This window comes from Ixodes scapularis, unplaced genomic scaffold (genome assembly GCF_016920785.2).
Source record: "Ixodes scapularis isolate PalLabHiFi unplaced genomic scaffold, ASM1692078v2 PGA_scaffold6__148_contigs__length_123643588, whole genome shotgun sequence".
Classification (NCBI taxonomy): Eukaryota; Metazoa; Arthropoda; class Arachnida; order Ixodida; family Ixodidae; genus Ixodes; species Ixodes scapularis.
The window spans coordinates 104,509,275-104,529,579 of NW_024609881.1; the positions used below are offsets into that span (position 1 = coordinate 104,509,275).

General features: G+C 44.9%; 1 protein-coding gene across 1 annotated transcript in view; it reads right to left on the reverse strand.

Annotated features, from left to right (window-relative positions):
- Positions 1-20,305, reverse strand: part of LOC115322847 — a 36,699-nt gene that overhangs the window by 766 nt on the left and 15,628 nt on the right. The window contains exons 5-10 of the mRNA XM_042294573.1: positions 17,888-17,989; positions 15,756-15,895; positions 13,886-14,025; positions 3,747-3,829; positions 3,590-3,592; positions 325-399 (exon numbers count right to left, since the gene is read on the reverse strand). Of these exons, the coding sequence (XP_042150507.1) occupies positions 325-399; positions 3,590-3,592; positions 3,747-3,829; positions 13,886-14,025; positions 15,756-15,895; positions 17,888-17,989 (543 nt within the window). The remainder of the gene's footprint in view (positions 1-324; positions 400-3,589; positions 3,593-3,746; positions 3,830-13,885; positions 14,026-15,755; positions 15,896-17,887; positions 17,990-20,305) is intronic.

A 20,305-nucleotide genomic window follows, 5' to 3' on the forward strand; every position in this document is an offset into this window, starting at 1 on the left:
CTTGCCTAGCCTTCACTCCCTCTTTTAAGACGAAATCCGTTCGAACTAAAATCGAACAGCATGAATACAAATTCGAAACGTTAACAAGGCAACTCAATAGATAGCGTCAGTTTGCGAGTGTGTTTCATGGTAGTAGCGGTTAAAAGTAAGTATATGCACTCGATCACACTCAAAGTCAGATGTGAGAGTCAGCTTTTAAGATTAGCTTAACTTTGCTGCCTCAGTTCGTGATACTTCAACATTAGACACATGAATCATGTTTTACCGATTCCTCGAGACTTGTCACCCCTAATTGTACCAAATTCATGTAATTAGAATACATACAAGGAGCCCAATTGGTGTCGACTTTTTTTAATACGTAGCAGTCCTTGAAATTCGATATTAACACCCGCCGCAACCCTATTGAAAAGGAAAAAGAAATCATACATGATTTGTGCAGTAAACATATCAGAACTTCTATAACTTACATATAAAATATTATTGTGTTGTATGTTTGGACAGCCGGATGTTTATCTGCCTGAACAGGTGACTTGTCTCTCAGTTGGGTTAGAAATTTATCCATTTTAGTACATATCTGCTGGCCTGAGGTCTTTAACGAGCACCACGCCGTGGTGATACGACCACACGCCGGTACAATACAGATATACATTGAAACGGGCAGAGTTGGGGATTGAACCCAGTGTCCCTGCCTATTGCAGCGCGGGCTTTCGCTCCACATGCTCCGAGCTACCGTGAGATAACACATTCGGAAACCGATCCCTCTTATGTAAGGCGCATATTAGTTTTATATAAGTTTTATATATATGTTACATTATATGTTCTCGTAATTTAGAGTCGTCCGTATTACTTTTTTTACTACGGGGTTTATGGCGAATCTTATCCCCACCTACTATAAACGGAACGTTAGGAATATCGCATGGAGATTACTGCAAGAATGCAAAAGTCAATTGACGGTTGGAATGAACTGTTTATCGGTTTCTTGGAGAAATATTACGGCTCGTAGCGTTGGCTGCGCTCTCACCCACTTGGAAACAAAGTATAAACCCCTTTTTACATTGTCTTCGCGAAGATTCAGCGGCCATAGCTTGCAACAACGGGTTTCTTTGTGCGAAGCAAGGGGTCCATTATGAAATTACTTAGAAATGTTAAAACGCTAACGATACAAATAAAAAGTGTTTCTGTCTCAATTACAGTGGCGATGTGGGAGGGTTAGTGAATGTTTAAGCAATATATGAAATAGCGCGCTAAACAGCGATGACGGGTAAGAAGATTCAGGGCGGCGAGCACTGAACTGATTACTAAATTTTTATTAAAACGAACCTAGAAATATAAACCTGCAAATCAATTTTGTATCAACACGCATCCAAGCATACGTTCTCTCTATTTTGTGCAGATAAACAAAAGTTTATGTTACGCAGTTGCTTCCCCCTGTTTGTTTAGTCATATGCGTCTCTCAATTAAACACGACATTATTTTATTAAAGTGATAATATTATGGTATAAGGGGAATAGCTTGAGATTTAACTCGCAGCTATCCATCTGACAGGTCACAATATGTAAAAATAAAGAAATTTGAATCTGACCAAGAAAAATAAGGTATGGCGTACCTCAAGCATCAATTCTAGGGCCATTAGTGTTCCTTATTTATATTCATAATATAATAAATATACCTAAAACTCCAGAGATTATACTTTACGCAGATGATACTAATGTGTTTTATACAGATAAAGGTATTTGTGTTATCGAGAGTGCATCAAATGTATGGTTGCGCGAGCTTGAATTCTGGCTTAACTCCAACGAACTAGAACTAAATATTAACAAAACAAAATACGTTATTTTTAAACCTGGTCTTAAGAAACTAGGTAGTAATATTAAAATAACATTTAAAACGTGTAACTGGAGCGAGTAACCTTCCTAAAATTCCTTGGCGTTTTCTTCGAAGAAATACTAAGCTGGACCCACCATATAAACCATGCCCATTCTAAGATATCTCTATCCACAGGCATCATATACGAACTATAGAAGGTCTCCCTAGTTGGCTAAAATGCCAGTTCTACTACAGTCTAATACCATCGCACCTACATTACTGCTTGTTAGTATGGGGAACCACCACTAAAACCAATCTAGATAGGTTATTAGGCATCAGAAAATAGCAGTTCGCTGTATTGGAGGCGCTCACTTCACCGATCATTCAGCTCGATACTTCAAAAAAGTATAAATTTTTGGATATAAAATGCTGTATACGCAAAAACTAGCCATGGAAATATATTATTACTACAACAATGAACAAAATAAATTTTCTGAAACTTATCATACTAAAACAACTCAATACGAGCTGCGGAATAAAACTTACATAAAACTCAAAATACGGACAAATTATGGCTCAGAAGCATTAGCCTACAAAATACCAGAAATCTTACATGGACACCTCTGTGTGGTTGAAATATTTAAATCTCCTACTTCATTACAGCTTGTGATTTCCGTAGAAAAACTGGGACAAATAATTCAATAGGTGTTTCTGAAGGTTCCGGCTAACCAGTTTCTGCCAAGCGCCATTCTCAGCAACAATTGTTTTAAATCGTAGGCCCGTTTTCTGAGTTTTCACCTCTAGGCGACCGATCTTGCTCTTCTTGATGTCTTTCTCTAATGCCGCCAGCTCCAGACCTCTCCACAACTTCAATGCAGCACTCTTGACCTTCTTCGGATAAATATACCTAAGCCAATTTTAAGTTCCCATGAATGGTCGTGCTAAAGTTTAACATGTCCTGGGGAAGCACAACAATCCTTTTCTCGACAGAGCGTTCTTCCCATGTCCTTCTCTCCCGTCTTAGTTGTTGCGCGCTGTTTCATATTGTCATGAATGACAATTGAAGCGATGAAAACTGAAACAAACTACACGTTTAATAGGGCGAACTGGTACCCCCCCAAAACAAAGAACAAAAAAAAAAACAAAAAAAAACAAACGGAAGATCACACTAGCGCGTCGCGATTGTCGATGGCGGGGTAGCAGCAGCGTCGAACGCTGGGGCGAGACTGACCGCGGATCGCCACGCAGAGCCCTTTATGTACACGCGTTGGCTTCTGGAACAATCGGCCTGGTAGGTTCGGCGACTAGAACATTCGGACCTCGAACAAGCAACAGAGTTCTCAAATTTACCAGAACATTAACTGAAAGAATAAATGAAAGGCGAAACTGACAAGAATAAAACCCTGGGCCTCTGCACGAAAATCAAGCGCGGTAACCACTCGACCATGCACGCGCTCGCTCGCCGACGCACGTGGCAATATAACGTTCCTTTCTTTGTTTCTCTCAGTTAAATTTACTGTTAAGAGCCAAGAAATTAATTAGCAGGAACGTATAGTGTTCTGGCTCCGAAATTCGATTTTCTCAAAGCTTTAATTGTTTTCGATTATTCGTCATTCGCAGAAGTCTTTCAGTAAATGGCAGTGGTTGGTTGTTGCAAAAGTATGCGGGAAAGTAGAGGCACGAGATTTGATAATAAAAAACTCGTATTATTTTTGATATTTTACTATAGTCTGATAATATTGTCTATAACTTTGTTTCGAGGGGTTGAAATAGGATATCGAACGATCTTTCGGAATATTATTCCTGACAAGTGACATTACACTCCGCCTTCGTTAAGGTTATAATTTTTTTTTACGCGTAACTAGAACAATTATCTACAAGAGAAAACTGTTTAATGTACTTTAGAACATCTACACGAATACTTAGAAAAAGAAGGTTACCATATTTATCCGGAAGAGAGATTTGGGTTGGCGAAATTGCATTCATGTCCGAATGAAACTTGGATACTCCGTATATGGTTCCGCTTGAAGATTTAAAAAAAAACATAAAAAAAAAACACGAAACATAAGATGAGTGTGGCAAAACTGAGGCAGTGGGAATGCTCTCTTAGGAGTTATTTTTATATTTGAAGGTATTAGTGTTCGATATGTCGTTTTATAATAGGAGCGGCATAATCCTACGTAAGCGCAGTTACGTGGCGAAAGCCAGCACGTCACTAACATTGCATGCACCTGAGTAAACTACTAAGTTGTAACGTCAAAATCTTAAAACTTAAAAATATATAAAGACAGTGATTATTTTTGAATTAGCCCAGCATCACTAAAGGCCGGTTCACACATACAGTGGAGCGCTCAGTTAGCGCTTCATCAGCGCTGGAAGCAGCGCTCATGTGGCACCGACTTGCGCGTGACCTAGCGCTCGGTTAGCGCTTCAAAAGCGCTCCAGTAGGCGCTCATTTAGCGTTACAGAAGCGCTTCAGTTAGAGTGCCTTCATACACACGCGCGCTTTTGCTTGAGTGGTGACATCTCCGCCATTTTTCCGCCCAATCGTTTTTTATGTATTTTGAAATGCGCGCAATCTGGTGTCACTCAGCTCGAGCTCGTAGCTTTGGCTAAGGTATAGACGCCATTTCACCGCCCAAGTCACGCACCGAGTGCGCGAGCCCGTCACGCGCTGGCACATTCAGGGCAACAATGGATGTCTTCACCCTGAGACAGACAGACATGTGGGCACCCTAGCTTCAGTAGGAGCTCGGTTAGCACTTCAGGAGCTCAGTGTAAGCGCTCTCACACTCCTTGTGCCGTGCTTGCTGCTGCAAAACAGCGCGCGCACGGCGATTTCGTTGTTGCTTTTCGTTTGGCATTGAAAGAAGGGGAAGTAAAAGAGCCCCTCTGCAAGAAAAATGTCGGGCAGACAATCCAGAGTCATGGACTTTGAGCGACTAATTGATTGGGTACGATCTCTGCGCTTTCCACTTGATATGCGTGACCCTGGTTTCAAAAACACGCAGTTAAAAATAATCACTTTCGAAAGAGCTCTGTGTCTCGGTCCCTCAGCCTGGGAACATGGTTCGTCGCCGGAGACCCGCTGATATCTCGGTGGCGAAAGATTTCGCGCACCCAGAAGGCTCTTCTGGGCGTTAAGTCGTCTGCGCACATATCCACTTATTGCGTATATAAGAGCATTTGTCGCGTTTCTATTTCAGCGTCCCACATGTCCGCCATGGTACTGTTGATGCACATCCAACCGCAAAAACCGGAACCGCAGTGCACGCGCTCATCCGCAGCACCGCGGTACAAGAAGCGCTAAGGCGCCACTGCAGAGCTAACAAGGCGCTGCGCTACTGGAGCGCTAACAAGGCGCTACTAAAGCACGAATCACGCGGTATATTAGATAGAAGTCACGCATTATAGGAAGCGCCACATGAGCGCTCCTTGGAGCGGTCACGTAGCGCTAAAGGCCAGTTCAGACAGTTGCGTTTGAGTGCGTTTGACTGCGTTGCGTCGAGAACCGAAAGCGAGTCACCGGCACATCTGTCCTTCGTATGAAGCATGGAATCCAATTCAAGGAATCCCCTTGGCACGCGATATAAGCAGCAGGGATGTCCTGGTTTTTCGCTGCCGCAACGCAGTCAAACGCAGTGAAACGCAACTGTCTGAACCAGGCTTAACTTAGCGCTCCGCTGTATGTGCGAACAGGCCTTAAAGCGACATACAAAAGCAACCAACATCGACAAGCCTCAAGCACGTGCTACATGGACACAAAAGTATCTTTGGCTGGCCAGTGGCGTTGCGTGCGAGTATCCTTGAGTCCCACTAGTGTCAGTAAGCTCGTGTACACTGACACGCATTCCAATTGAATATCGCTGCATTGCTCCTTTAAGGGTGAATGATGTATAATTTTCAGTTGTTTTTGTTTACCACTCTATTCTCTGGGAGAACATTTTATTTCTTTCTGAAGAGGTGACTACACCTCGAGCTCAGCTGTGATAGGCGCTCAATGGGCGCGAGAGCACGGGTACCCACAGCTTTGGCTTTTTTGCCAAGAAAAGTTGCCCCCAAGTATATACCTTTCCATGAAAGCCTATAAGGTCGCGTTCATAGTTGTGTTTGTGCGTTACCGACGCGCGCTTTCTGGCTGGCCGCAATAGACCGATCTCACCAGCCAGTATGGCTACGCCACCGCCACCACTATTCATGATGGAAAGTGGAACTTCAGTCTCTTTGCTCGTGCGACGACTTCGCTGGAACTCTGCGCATGCAATGCACGAAATGGCATGAACCGTCTCGTGCGCTGCAGACTGCCTCCTATTGGCCACGTGAGCGATCGAAAGCGTCGTTGTGGTCGACCTGCCACAATTGGCCGAATGCTGACCGTGACGTCAGTAAAGGATAGGCTTATGGACAAAACTAAGAGGAATGTAAGAATTTTAACTTTGACGGTGCTGGCAGCGTTGCTCTGAGAGCGCAATAATTCCGAGCTTCCACCGTGCTAGTTACAAACACCACCGAACTTGTTGTTCGCAAGGTAATGACGTCACGAGAGGGAACCATACGAGGGCACCACCAGAGCCGTATATGTAGAGAGTTTGGTCAATGGGAGGCGCGGGCAGAGTCAGGGCGTGCGGCAGAGTCGGAAAGAGGGCTTGGCATGCTCTCTTGACCAACCAGAAACCGAAAAGAATCCCCTAGCGGTGGTAGCGGCAAACAGTTCTGATCAAAAGTCTATGTTCGTATATGGTTTTAATAAGCGCGTAAGAGTGAAGTGTAGTAACTCTTTGCGGTTGAAAATAGGGTCCACGTGTTGTTTTGATCATGACCATGCAGAAGGATGTAAGAACCGAATGCGCCGCGCAAATCTGTTTTGCGCGGACAGAGTGTGACCGTTCGGACGGCAGATTCCCGGCCCTCGGCGCTTGGCGTAAGGATTATGTCGATCGTTCCGCTAGTCGCACTCTTCCACCATCATTTTGGATTAACGTGATTGAAACATCACGTGTACCATATTTTCAGCCATTGAGAGTTACTTCATTGCAGTTATCAGGTTTGTTTCTCGCGACCACCGCCAGGGTATTATTTCCGGCTTCTGGTTGGTCCCATTCAAATTTTTGAAGACGCCCTGGAACACGCCCAGCCCACTTTCGGCCAATGGCGCCTTCTCATTTGTCTCCTATACTTCCCAACGAATGGCCAAACTCTCTACATTTACGGCTCTGGGCACCACCAAAAACATCTCGCCGCTAATAAACTAAAGTTATGGCAGCGTCACACATCCTCCGAACGTTTGGTAAAATCAGTCTATAGGAAGTATTCACTGGCGGCCATAGCTGTGTGCGCGACTGCTGAGCGCGTGCTGATGGCTAGCTTCCAGGGTTCTTTTGCAACGTGCATTCCACACCGTCAAAATGGCTGGTCTTAGCAGCCTATTAATGAGGGCTCGTTCTGAGCATGCGCTCTAGACAGCACCCACAAATATGGCTCCCAGAGGCGCGTGCAGCGCGTGTTAAAGACTGACGTGGCTATTCCGAGCTTCGTCGCTTTCGCATCTTTGAAAAGAAAATCGGCTTCAACCGACGTCGAAACTACCGTTCCGGGACTCCGACGACCCAAAGCGAAGAAAGGAATCACAGGGAGCCCCAGGCCGGGAGAGATCTCGACACCCGGGCCCACCGATTCAAATGACACCCGGGCGAGGCTTAGCTCACCCGAGCTACGCCTAGGCATGATGTCCGCCTCGGCTCCGATCGCACCTGAGGTGAGTACCTCGCCCCCGACGCCGCAGTCACAAATCGATTCAATGGAAACGAATGAAGTGGTACCGCAAACGGCCGGACCAAGTGTATCGGCAACGTGCTCGACTCCCCAAGCTAGGAACACAGCGTCGGCCCAAAAGAAACCTACCGAAATGTACAAGGTGAACATCCGGCCTCGGGAGCAAATGGACTTTTATCAAGTGACGACGCGGGAGATTGAAACAGCAATCTTTGCAGTCATCTCCGCCACTGCCTACCAAGGGCTAAATCGTCACAAGCCATCGAATTCTGCCACGGCATACGTCTCCACGCTAGAGGACGCCTTCCAGCTAACAAAGTTATTGACTGTTCAACAGCAGGGTAATCGAGCCGTGCAGGTGCAAACGTATCTAGCTTCAGGTCCGAACGTCCATCGGTGTGTAGTGAGAGGCGTTGTACCCGACCACCCTGATCAAGATATTGTACCTGATCTCCGTACACCATCTCACAGAATTCTGGCGGCTCGCCGACTAGGCAAGGGAGACACATACCTCCTAACCGTTCAAGGTGAGCAGCAAATACCTGAAATCATCTATCACCTCGGGGCGATCCTGCGCCCACGAGAATACAAGCCATCTGCGGTTATCTGCTACCGTTGCTGCCAACCAGGACACATGAAGGCCTTCTGTCCTGTACAAACTGTGAACCCTGAATTGGTCAACGCTGACGGCAGCGCGCGCTACCAGTGTGGCTTATGCCGCACTAACGATCACTCAATTGCCTCACCAAAGTGTCCAAGAAAGAAGAAGCTGGCGGATGTTAAATCCCGTAAGACTGACAAGCCCGCTCCTCATACCGGCAAAGCATCGATTTTGACGAAAAATCGATTCCAAGCCCTAGCCGAAGAAGGGGAAGAGGAGGAAAGTGATCACACGGTATCATCAAACGACGGCCTTGGGGCACTACAACCCTCGTACGCAGCGATTGTCAAGGCCACTAGGAAACTTCAGCAACCGCCACGAAAGACGGCCACATCTCAACATTCGTCTCAAGATCTACATGGAGCTTCGCAAGAATCCAGCAGCTGTCATCTACCCAGGGGTGCCAAGAACATGCCGTCTCGTACCCCACGGCGTGGTCAGGAGGCCCGGTCACCCTCAGCGGCAGAAAATGTCAACATTGATGATGTAACCGGTCACTTGCTGTCCGTGGCCAAAGCACTGGACACACTTACAAGTCAAATCGCTGCAATGCAATCCTCCCTAGATGCCGTTCTTATGATCCTGCAGCGATGGATGAGTCGACAGTAGAGTGTCGTCCAGCCCCTCCGCTCCACATATTACAGTGGAATTGTCGTAGTAGCCGTCAAACGTTTGGGGAACTACGCACTAGAATATTGTATCGTCTGCTCAATCCATGGCTCATCCTTGTACAAGAACATTTGGAACTCATTCGTATCCCCACGTACTGCGGCTACCATTCACCGTCCATTACTGATGCCCGGCATTTAACGACCTCCGACTCCGAGCCCTCTAGGCCCGGCAAAGCGGCTATCTATATCAAAGATCATCTTCAGCACGCCCCAATAGACCTATCAAAATGGTGCACCTCCCGCCAGGAGGTAGTGGCTGTCCTCGTCCGGACACGCTACAATTGTGTTGTGACAGTCTCTTTTTACGGAAAACCTGGAAACGTCCGTCATAATCTCGGGTGGCTTGAACACATTCTCTCGCTCCATCCCAACATACCTATTATCGTGGGTGGCGACTTCAATGCCCCCAACACGAAGTGGGGGTACAAGCAGGATTCCCCCCGAGGCCGTCAAGTATACGATCGCTTCACCGATCGAGGATTCCATCTTCTCAACTTGCCGGGTCCCACTCGCCTAGGGAACCCGTCCAACGCTCCGGACCTCACCTGGTGGCGTGGGTCTGGCAATCCGGCATGGAGGACTGAAGAGGACACTTGGGGAAGTGACCATTTTCCGATCATTATCAAATGGTTCACAACGGCATATAACCGCCTCCGGAAGCAAGTTCAGGTTACCGATTGGGATAAACTTCGATCATCTCTTAACATCATGGCGCAGAACCCAGAAACAGTTCAGAGAGACATCAAAGAAGCCATGATAGACTGCACCACGACTACCACGGTCCACTGTGATCAACCAACACCTGATCCCCACCTCCTCCGCCTGTGGCAACAGCGACTTGAAGCGGTCACATTGGCAGCCTTACACTCCGACGACCACCAACTTCAGGATGAGGCTTCCCACGTGGCAGCTAAGGCACGCCGCCACGAGAAACGACTTACACGCCAACGCTGGCTTGACTGGTGTGCCTCGTTGAGTAACCCGAAGCACCCTGAGGCTCTTTGGCGGACTTTTCACGCTATAGAACGACCTCGCCAAGCTGAAGGCCGGACTGGCAACATTCAGTTGCGTCTGGGGCTCACCGACGATGAGTTTGCGGCGCGCGCGGCGGATACCTTTTTCCCTCGACATGCCAGCCCGTCGGTCCCGCGCCCTGTCACGGCTATGCCTGACACTACTGGCATCACTACGCCCTTCACTCTGGCTGAGCTCCAAGACGCCATCGAGAGTGCTAGTCGCCGCTCTGCTCCAGGACATGACGGTCTCCCGTACGAAGTGTACAAGAACCTCGAGGGAGAGGCAGTCACAGATTTGCTAGCTATCATCAATAAGATCTGGGAAGCCGGCGAGCTCCCCACATCATGGAAACACTCGATTGTAGTGCCGATTCCCAAACCGGGCAAGGCACCGACCGGGCTTACAGCTCTGCGGCCTATATCACTGACTCCCACCATCTGCAAAATCTATGAGCGTATGATGGCTAAACGTATCTCTTGGTGGCTGGAGGCCCACTGTCTCTATCACCCCAACCAAATTGGATTCCGGCAACATCTCGGAACGGAAGATGGCCTCGACCGCCTTGCAAAGGAAGTCCTACATCTGTCACCCTATAGCCACTTGGTTCGCACACTTGTAGCTACTGACATATCAAAGGCCTATGACAATATCGCTCACGCCCCACTGTTGGAGGCAATGGTGGTCCTCGGCCTCCCACCTCGTGTCATAAATGCTGTCCACGCCTTCATTACCGACAGAACTTTCGCCGTCCGTCTATCATATGGCGAGTCGTCCAATTTCCTCTCGAACTGTGGCGTGCCCCAAGGCTCAGTACTTGCACCACTCCTATTTAACATTGCATTCCTTCCCCTGGCCTGGGCTCTCGCTGATATACAACACCTTCGTTTTTTAATCTACGCTGATGATGTCACAATGTGGTCAGTTCACCCATCCCTAGAGGTGCAACAAAATGCCTTACAGGCCGGGCTGAATAAACTAGACTGCCATACAAAGACTTTTGGCCTGACGGTGTCTCCCGAGAAGTCGCAATTCCTTCATGTGTGCAACAACGCTGCCCGGAAGAAACTGCCATTGACTCCCATGCCCCTCAGAATAGGGTCGACACAGCTTCCGATGGTTACACAAGCCAAGATCTTGGGACTCCTCATCCACCAGTCTGGCTCAGCCAAGCAGTGGCTTCAAGCGGCACGCAAGACAGCGGCGTCTACAACACACCTCATCCGACGCATCTCGAAACGATGTGGCGGAGCGGGGACTGAGGTAGCCCAACGTCTGGTTAAATGCGTCCTTCAACCTCGATTGATCTACCAAGCTCAGTTCCAGCGTCTCACTGCATCTCAGTGGAAGAGTATTGAAATCATCAATAGGGATGCAATTCGCGGCATGACTGGTCTCCCTCGGCATACTCCTACCTGGCACCTGTACGAGTATGCGCAACTGAACACTATTGAACAACTTGTCAATCAACGAAGAGAAGCTCGCAATCTGAAACATACCATCACTCCTTTGCACGAGGAACCTCCCCGCTGCTCTCCGTACGTTGGGGCTCCACCGCCACCATGGTACTACACTACAATTACTACCAACAAGCCTGCTACCGTCCGCACGCATCCGTCCGGCTCCGCGCCACCACGAGTAGAGCAGGTCGCGGCCCCGAGCTCGGATGAGTTCGCGATAGATGTCTACACCGACGGAGCAACGTGCCAACATGGCATCGCTACCGCAGTGCATTGTCCATCTCATCCTTCCATTGATACATCGGCGTTCTACGCCACACAGTTGGACGATCCGCTTATCGCCGAGTTATACGCGATTCGAGACGCCATACAAGCACTAACGCGGATGCCCGATGTCACTCGAGTACGCGTTCACACGGATTGTGCCTCTGCCATCCGACATCTCAAGTCAACGCGATCTTTACTACATATTTGCCATGAGATTCATGCCCTAAATCGTACATCTGCTAAAGAAGTCCGGATTCTCTGGACCCCTGGGCACCAGCACGGTACTCACCAGGACAAAGCCCACCAAATCGCTCGAGCCTTGATTGAACATCCCCCCCCTGATCCCACCCCCATTCCGGATGAGCCGGAGGCCTCACTCGTCGTGGGCAAGGCCCGCATAAGGGTCGCTACGCGTGCACTCATTCCCGCGTGCCCACATCCTCTCCCGGCGGGCCTGCCCCGGCGGGAGGAGGTCCTCCTCGCAATGATCCGGACGGACTCCGCAGTCACCCCAGCAGTCTTGGCCTCCTGGGGCCGAGGCCCCGATGATGCCAGCCCGGCGTGCCCCTACTGCTCTGCCAGGGCGTCCGCAGTTGGACTCCGACACATTCTCTGGAATTGCCCAAATCTTCAGCACCGCCTCCTTCCCCTGACTCAGGCACGAGACCTCAACCTAGCATCCCCTGAGGACTACTACAAATGGACCAGAGTGAACGCGCATGCCGGAGCCCTTTTGGGCTTTATACGGGATGCACACATAGCGCACCTAATCTAAACTCTCAAGCTTTGCTTGTTGCACAAAAAAAAAAAGTATGGCTCCTAGTGAATACTTTTTATTGCGAGAAAGCGCTGGCTGGATTCTGATTTAGCACATGTGGACTGTGATTTTTGTAAACAGTGGAAACGCGCATAGCAGGACATGGATACCTAAGTAGTATTGTTGTCATTTAATCAATATCGTATCTTGCTACAAGTATCACAAATAAATGGTAGTTTGGTACTGATATGGAAGCCTTTGAAAAAGGGGGGGGGGGGTAAATTTAATTCATAAAGCTGCCATAAGTCAACTAATGCATTAACTGCCGTCTAAATTTTAAAGTTATGAATTGGCCAAAGGTGAAATATATAGGGGGTTTCCACGGACATTGCCGTTGTCGTTTGTTGAACCCGACATTAAAAATGTGATCCCAGTACTATCTGTGCCTCACTGCCAACATGCAGTCAAACAGTTCGAGTAAACTCGTTTACAAGCTTTGGTATGCTAGCTGCATAGCTTCCTACTAGGAAAAACGTCTTCCTATGGCTTTTACTTCCCGTTTTCACGTTACAACTGCCTGCCTATGTGGAGAACGAGAGATCAGTAGACTACCTCCACTGCTTTACCTAAAGTTTCCTTTATTATAAGGAAAATAAATAAATAGGTCTACGTAACTTTATTTTTGCCAACATTCCTGAAATGTAAATACACGAATGTATGCCGAATCAATAAAATAAATGTATTCGTTGATAAATATAATTATTGACTCCCCAAGGCAAGTGGTGTCCCATAAATTGTTCCAAAATTCATATAATGATTTTATAGGGGTCATTTCTCAGTATTGGGACAATTTAATTAATTTAGCCGATTGATTACTTAAGCAATGGTCACCGAGTGATTATGCCTAATAGGTGTGCAAGTATGTTTAGACGTTGATTGTGTTTCGACTTACAGGGTACCTGAAAATATAGTTATCTAAGCCCTTCCATTTTAAAATCGCGTTCGTATTGAGCTTCGAATCAAGCTGAATATAAATAAAACTAGAATGTTTGGGGGTAATTTTGTTTTCTTATCCCTCAGCTGCGTTTTGAATTTCTTAAGAACTAAGCTGTCCTAAATCACATATTTTGATATTGAAAAATGAGCAAAAAATCCACATTACGAATTGTTTTATGTTCAGACATGAGCCAAAAATAGTTTGATTTAAATAAAAGCTTCAACGAGTGGTTGCGGCTAACGAAACAAACAATGATACTCCAGGAGTCGATATCGGGACTTCCTCCGAGCTGGTCTTCTAGATTTGATTTCCAATTTGATTCTATTGTGAGACCATTTCCTACATTGCATCGAAATATTCATGAAGTGAGTCTGGATCGATTATTCTCGTGCTTCGTCGCAAAAACAACAACATTGTTTTACAGAGTGTAGGAGGTCTTAAGTGGCAGCTTATTATAAAGCAAACTGTATGGATACTTACTTTCGGCCCTCGCGCATCATTTCCAGCTCCAACTCTGCCATATCAGGCATGATCTTGAAAGTTCTTATTCCACACAGTCTTGGGTCTGTTCTTTCGTATGTTGAGGCGTATGTGTTTGCACCTGGGATGTGGTACAAAACCTGAAATATTGAATAATGCACCCCACCAGACGTTTTAAATGACATCTTAACAAATATCTTGAATCAATATTGATTGGATTTGGCATTTTTCATGTTGAAATACAGGACATTATTTAACGAAAACAAAAAAAAGTCCACCTAATACTTCTTTATGATTTTTTTTAACGTTTTCAATCCGCGGTGGAATCGGACGTTCGCTATACATTGGTAATATATTTTGATGGTTTATTCATTGGATTACATCATACTGTCACGTGCGTGGCGAAGTTCACAACACAAGCAGCTGCCAGGCGGAGAAACGGGGTTCGATATCCCCTCGACCTGTATCCTTCCTTTCTAATTCTGTTCTCTTCTTGAAAGTCTCAGCCTACTCTCGGCTGTCATTGAGTGTTCTTTTTCTGAACATTCCAGAATATAACGCGTGTTTAAAAACCACGTTAAGACGCTACTTCGGGTCAGTCTCCTTCCGCCACCAACGCTGAATGCTCGGTGCGCTTTTGTTTTCTGTTAAATGTACGAGTTCGCCTTATTAAATGTTTATTATCAGTTTTATATTCGTCTGGGTGGTTTCATTTTAGCTTATGCAGAAAAGAAAAGGTAACGCCTCAAAAGCGTATGAAAATATGTAACTGCTGAGAGAATTCGTTATTATTGAGACGTCGGAATCCATTTTTTTGTCATATTTTTGTTTCCCGAGATTACGACGAAATGACCAAAGACGGACCAGCGGGCCGGGGGCCGGTCGGAATGACACTGCAGGACGGATCTCGCCCGCCGGCCGGGGTTTGGAGACCCTTGTTATAGATCATTCAAAGGACTCTTCATACAAAGAAAAAAAGAAAAAGAGAAGTACTCTTTTTACCTTTAAAGTTGCATTTTGTGTTCGAAAAAGTTTTTCGCTAAAATAACCTTTTTTTGCTATGTTGAATAGGAAGGATTAAGCTTTCATTTCATATATAATTTAGGCTATAAAAAACCAAAGTATTCAAGCCAAGTAAATTACCGTCAAAAAAGCCAAGTCCTGGATGATTTATAAAAATAGATAAGAACAAAAGAACCATTTTAGAAAGATGTGGCTATTTACTATAGTAAATAGCCATAAAAAATATTTACACGTTTTTTTAATACATATATGTATTAAAAAAACGTGTAAATATTTTTTGTTTGTGCTGAAGTTGGCTATGAGTTTTGCTAAGTTCCCATCTGCTCGACCTGTGACTATTCCCTTAATCTCAAAATCCGGCTTGTTTCTTAGAAGTCAAGAACTCATAAAATAAAGATATAACACAAAAACGACTTTTTCTTTGTCCTTGCGAAGAATTGGCCCAGCATATATATATATATATATATATATATATATATATATATATATATATATATATACCCCTCCGAAATTTGGACTCGACCGTAGCATTGTATAAATACCACCCGCGTTCATCTGTAAAAGTTCTTCCTGACGAAAGCCGGACTCCGGCCGAAACGTCGAAGATTAAATCGTCCGTTGTTGCTGTTTTCACTAAGGGTTTTTTTCTTCTCAGTTATGTATATATATATATATATATATATATATATATATATATATATATATATATATATATATATATATATATATATATATATATATATTAAGTATTTGAGATTTCACGTTTTATTTTCTAGCACGATTTTAAGTAAACTTGCCCTGTAACAAGTCATCCACCTGAAATAGTTCGACGAAAAAAGATGATTACCTCTGGGATCATTTGAAATTCATTCATGAAGAGCGTGTCCTCTTTTAGAGGATATGTGCGTTCAATCAACAGCCGAAGTGTATGCACTTGCTGTAAAAATGATTCATCACTTGAAGAGCTTGCGGGCTTCGGCCATACATCTAGTTAAGGAAACAATAAAATTCAATTATTTTTTTGTTCCCAACTATATAAGAATAATGGGGTATTTATATATCTGCTGAGCAGCTGAGCCAAGTTCCTTAACATCATTGGAAAAAAAATGTTTTTACGTATGTTTAAGGATTGTAATACTGACCCAGCTTGGTTCCTTTGCAAAGTTAATCGTGCTATCAATTTCTGTTCTGCCCTATATTTTGTGTTTTATATTCGTTGAGAATGTAAAAGTTTGCCCGTTTCTCGTATATGTTCCCTGCATGACAGTATCGCAAGTTCGGATATCGAAGTATGTGTGTCGGCCAATGTTCTGCCGCATGTGAGGCGATTTGCTAATTACTAACTAATCTTAAGCTTAATATTTTTACTATTGTGTGTTGAGGGAAACACTAAAACATTTTATTTTTTCACTTGTGTTTTGTGGAGGAGCAACGATCCCTACAAGTAAATACAAATTTAAGCAATATTTTATTAACGTATTCGCAACAAAATCTCGCACATAACATTCCTGAAGTTGGGTTCTGATGAGGCTGGCTTATATTTTGCATAGCGCCGCCGTATGGGCTTCTTTATTTATGCCCTTATACCATCGTTATGTACATTATCGCACAGTTTCAATAAATTCCAAAGCCAGTACTATAGCTGCGCTTTTTGGAACCCACCGGTGAAGTATTGTTAAACAATTTCTGCCTATATTTAATATCATGCTGAATATACGTACTCGCGGAAATAGTTCAACGCATAGTAGAATGACGACCTTGCCTCAATACAACTTTACATTACATTAACGAAGTGGAAGATTAATCTTCGTACCAAAAATGACTCTATTTTCTTCCTGTTCAACGACACAAATTTATGGAAACCATCTTAGCACGCGATGAAGGGAATATGTTGTGCTGCTCCTAAGATATGTAATGATTTGCCTTTATATGCATTCATGCAGAGAAATTTGTGACATGGTAATTTTCTTTCTGTGAATATTTTAACTTCTAATTTAGTCTGTTATAAGAGAGATTTTAGTAGATGACTCCGATACTTCCAATGACGATACCCAAAAACGATACGGTCCATGCGGACGGACCGGTGTGATCTACTAAAATCTCTCTTATAACAGACTAAATTAGAAGTTAAAATATTCACAGAAAGAAAATTACCATGTCACAAATTGATGCTGTTGACACGGTGAGAAGGAACGGGCGTCTTTTTTAACGCTTGGTCTGCAGCATGGAATCCCTGCCTGTCAACGTGATTGGTCTGTGTAGTGCTTTGTCGGGAACGGACTCGACGATCACGAGACACCGAAGCGTTATCGAAGGTAGGAAGCTAGCGCTAGAGTCCGGCCAAGTGAAGCTCCTCCCTGCCGTTCTCACCCTGCCATTGACTGTAAAAAACGACCTATAGTAAAAATTGGCAACATGTTTTGTCATTTTGCCAAACGCGTTGAAACGCGGTAGCTTTATGGGGTCGGTGGAGGCCAAGTGCAGAATGACCCTCACTCTTTCAGTCTCTGGGGTAGGTGGGGCTCTTATGTTCGGGTGGTGCCTAGGGCAAGGTTTAGTATGAAACCAAATTACATCAGAGCGTTGTCCCTTCGCGACGCCGTGCGCGCGTCCCTTCGGCACTGCCCGGAAGCAAACCTTTGCGCTAAATTTTGCGGGTTACCAAGAGACGGTAAGCGCGCTTCCCTGCCCTTTCCTCTCCTCCTCGTTTCGCGCGCTCTTTGTACACCACCTGCTTCTGCCCCTCCCTTTCGTGCCCTTTATACCCCTCTCTATGCTCCGCGTGCTTTTTCACACCATCTGCTAGCTTCCTGGCACCAGTTGCCTTTTTTTCCGTGTAGCTATAATAGACTAACCGACCTACTCAATTCTCGCTTACGTGGCTCCTGAAATTGGTTGGTCCCATAAAGCTACCGCTTCAAAAGGTGCTTACCATTTAATTGTAGTTTATTTTATTACTTCAATGCGACAATTACGTACCTCGTCTAGGCCGTCCATACCCGCAGTATATCCGGTAAATTGAGTGACACTGCGTATCATGCATATTAATTACATTTTCACTTACAACAAAAAGTTCGCAATCTGAAATCACATTTTTACGTGATTAGTAAGTTTAATTTATGGAGAATTAGAATCCACAAATTCGAAATTGGTAAATTTAGAAGTAAGGAAATGGACGAACACCGGCTGTACTTATTTATTTACAAAAGTTTGTGTGTTTTTTTTTTTTAGCAGAAATACTTTCTCAGACGAAAACGCAGTTTGTCCCTGCTCCCTGTCTAACATAACAGAGATACACGTGCAAGAATTAGAAAATATTAAGAAAAAGCGAGTGCTGTATCAGTGTTCGACGAGGAGTAAGATCCAATCCCATGCTTTTTGTCCAAGAAATGGCTACCGCCAATAAGAGGGAAACAAAGATGGGTACGAAAGCATATTCACGATGTTTCTGGGGGAGAAATCGGAGATTGAAGTTCTGAGCATAAGGCGTTTTTTTTTTGTCTATTATAATGCTAAGTTTAATTTGCAGTCATACCTAAAGGATGTACTAGTGAGCTACTAACAGCCGTCTAAGATCTGCAGCCATGGTTTCACATGTGGCTCACAGTCCCGTCCGTAGAAGGCACCTTTCACAAAGGATGAAGAGACAAGCCGACTGCTCTGTGTGCCGCGTGCTAGATATAGGAATCCTCTCATCATTCATTCAGTGGCATCAAATTTCGATCGGACGCTTGGACTGCTACGATGCCAATTGGGTGTAAGACGGCGATGGAAACAATCTGGTCGCTTGGAGATTGAGAAGGGACACTGTGACAGCACGTCCGCATTGAGAGGGCGCTTTCCGGGCTTGTATGCAACGTTGAAGCCGTAGTCTTGAAATTCCAATGACCGTTGTCCATGACTGCCATATTGATCTTTAAAAGTGGCTCTCCAGCATCGGGCGTGATGGTCTATACCAATTTTTAAATTAGGTAGCATAAAGTCGGAATATTGATATCGCCCATGTAAGCGCTAGATACCCACGCGTTGTGATACTGTGGTTTTGCTCACACTTCGTTAGAGTTCGACTGGCGTATGCGATCACGCGTGGACGAATATATAAATTCTGAGCCAAGAAAGCCCCGATGCCATATCCGCTTGCGTCCGTTGATATTTCGGTGTCAGCATGTACTCTGCAAAGTGACCAATAATTGAGACAGATATAAGGGCACGTTTCAGTGATTCAAATGCTGTGGCTTCTGGAAATCTCCATTAGAATTCGGCGCTATTTCGTAGCAGCTCGTTTATTAGTTAGATGACATCCAAAAAACAAGAAAAAAAACTTTTGGAAGCTGGTGCAAAGTCCAAGGAAGGCCTAGATTATTTTGAGTTTTTAGCAATAGGGAATTCAGAAACGTTCTGAGGTTTGCTTGGGTCTGGGTGAATGCCTTTTGAGATGAATAGGTGTCCCAGCACTCTAAATTCTCTCGTTCCAAAAGTGAACTTTTTGAGTTGAACTGCAAATTATCGGGGCGGATCCAGTCTACAACCAGAGGGAGTTGATTTAGAGGGTCTGGAAATGTTGAGAAAAACATTGATGTCATCGAATAGCAAATGCAGATATTCCTGGTCAGATCACCAATTAAATCGTCCATCATTCACTCGAAGGTCGCGAGAGAATGCAGAGGCCAAAATTCACAACATTACAGTGGAATAAATCGCGATAATCATTCTTTGAAGGGGAAAAAAGGAAAATGAAACAAAATCTCCAATCACAGCTCTCTGATAGTGCTTTGTCCCACTTTCTCCTCTTCTCCAGGGATTATTATCGTCACTCTTGCCGTACTCGGTCGAAACTTTGCATTATTCGTATTATCATCATAGGATCAATCGTCTGTAGTGACAAAAACAGTTTTTGGTTTATCACCGTCGGCCACCAGGATTCGTCAATATCCGCTACGTACATCTATAGAGGAAGAAAAGGAGGGCCCTTGGAGTGCGTCCAGCATGTCATCGATGCAAGGGAGCGGGTAGACAACTTTTTTGTTCCATATTTAAGGCCGCTAATCTAGGCAGCAACGACGCGAACTGTCTTTTTTCTTTACAATAATCACTTTGGAGAACCAAGGGCTAGATGAAGGCCGAATAACATTGTTTATCATGAAATCAGCGACATTGCTTCGGATCACTTTCCGCTCCACCAGTGAAATTCAATATGGCCGATTCATTAAGGTACTTGTGTTTCTGATTTCAATCTGGTGGTGCACTATCGATGTCTGTGGTAGTGTGGGCCGATCAAAGTCAAATAAATCAGTATAAGCTAAAAAAATGCTGGAAAGAGTTTGCTTTTTGGTCTATTATTAAATTGTTATCGATCATGTGCCTTGTAAGACAGCTTTGGGAAGTGGTCGCGGCTGG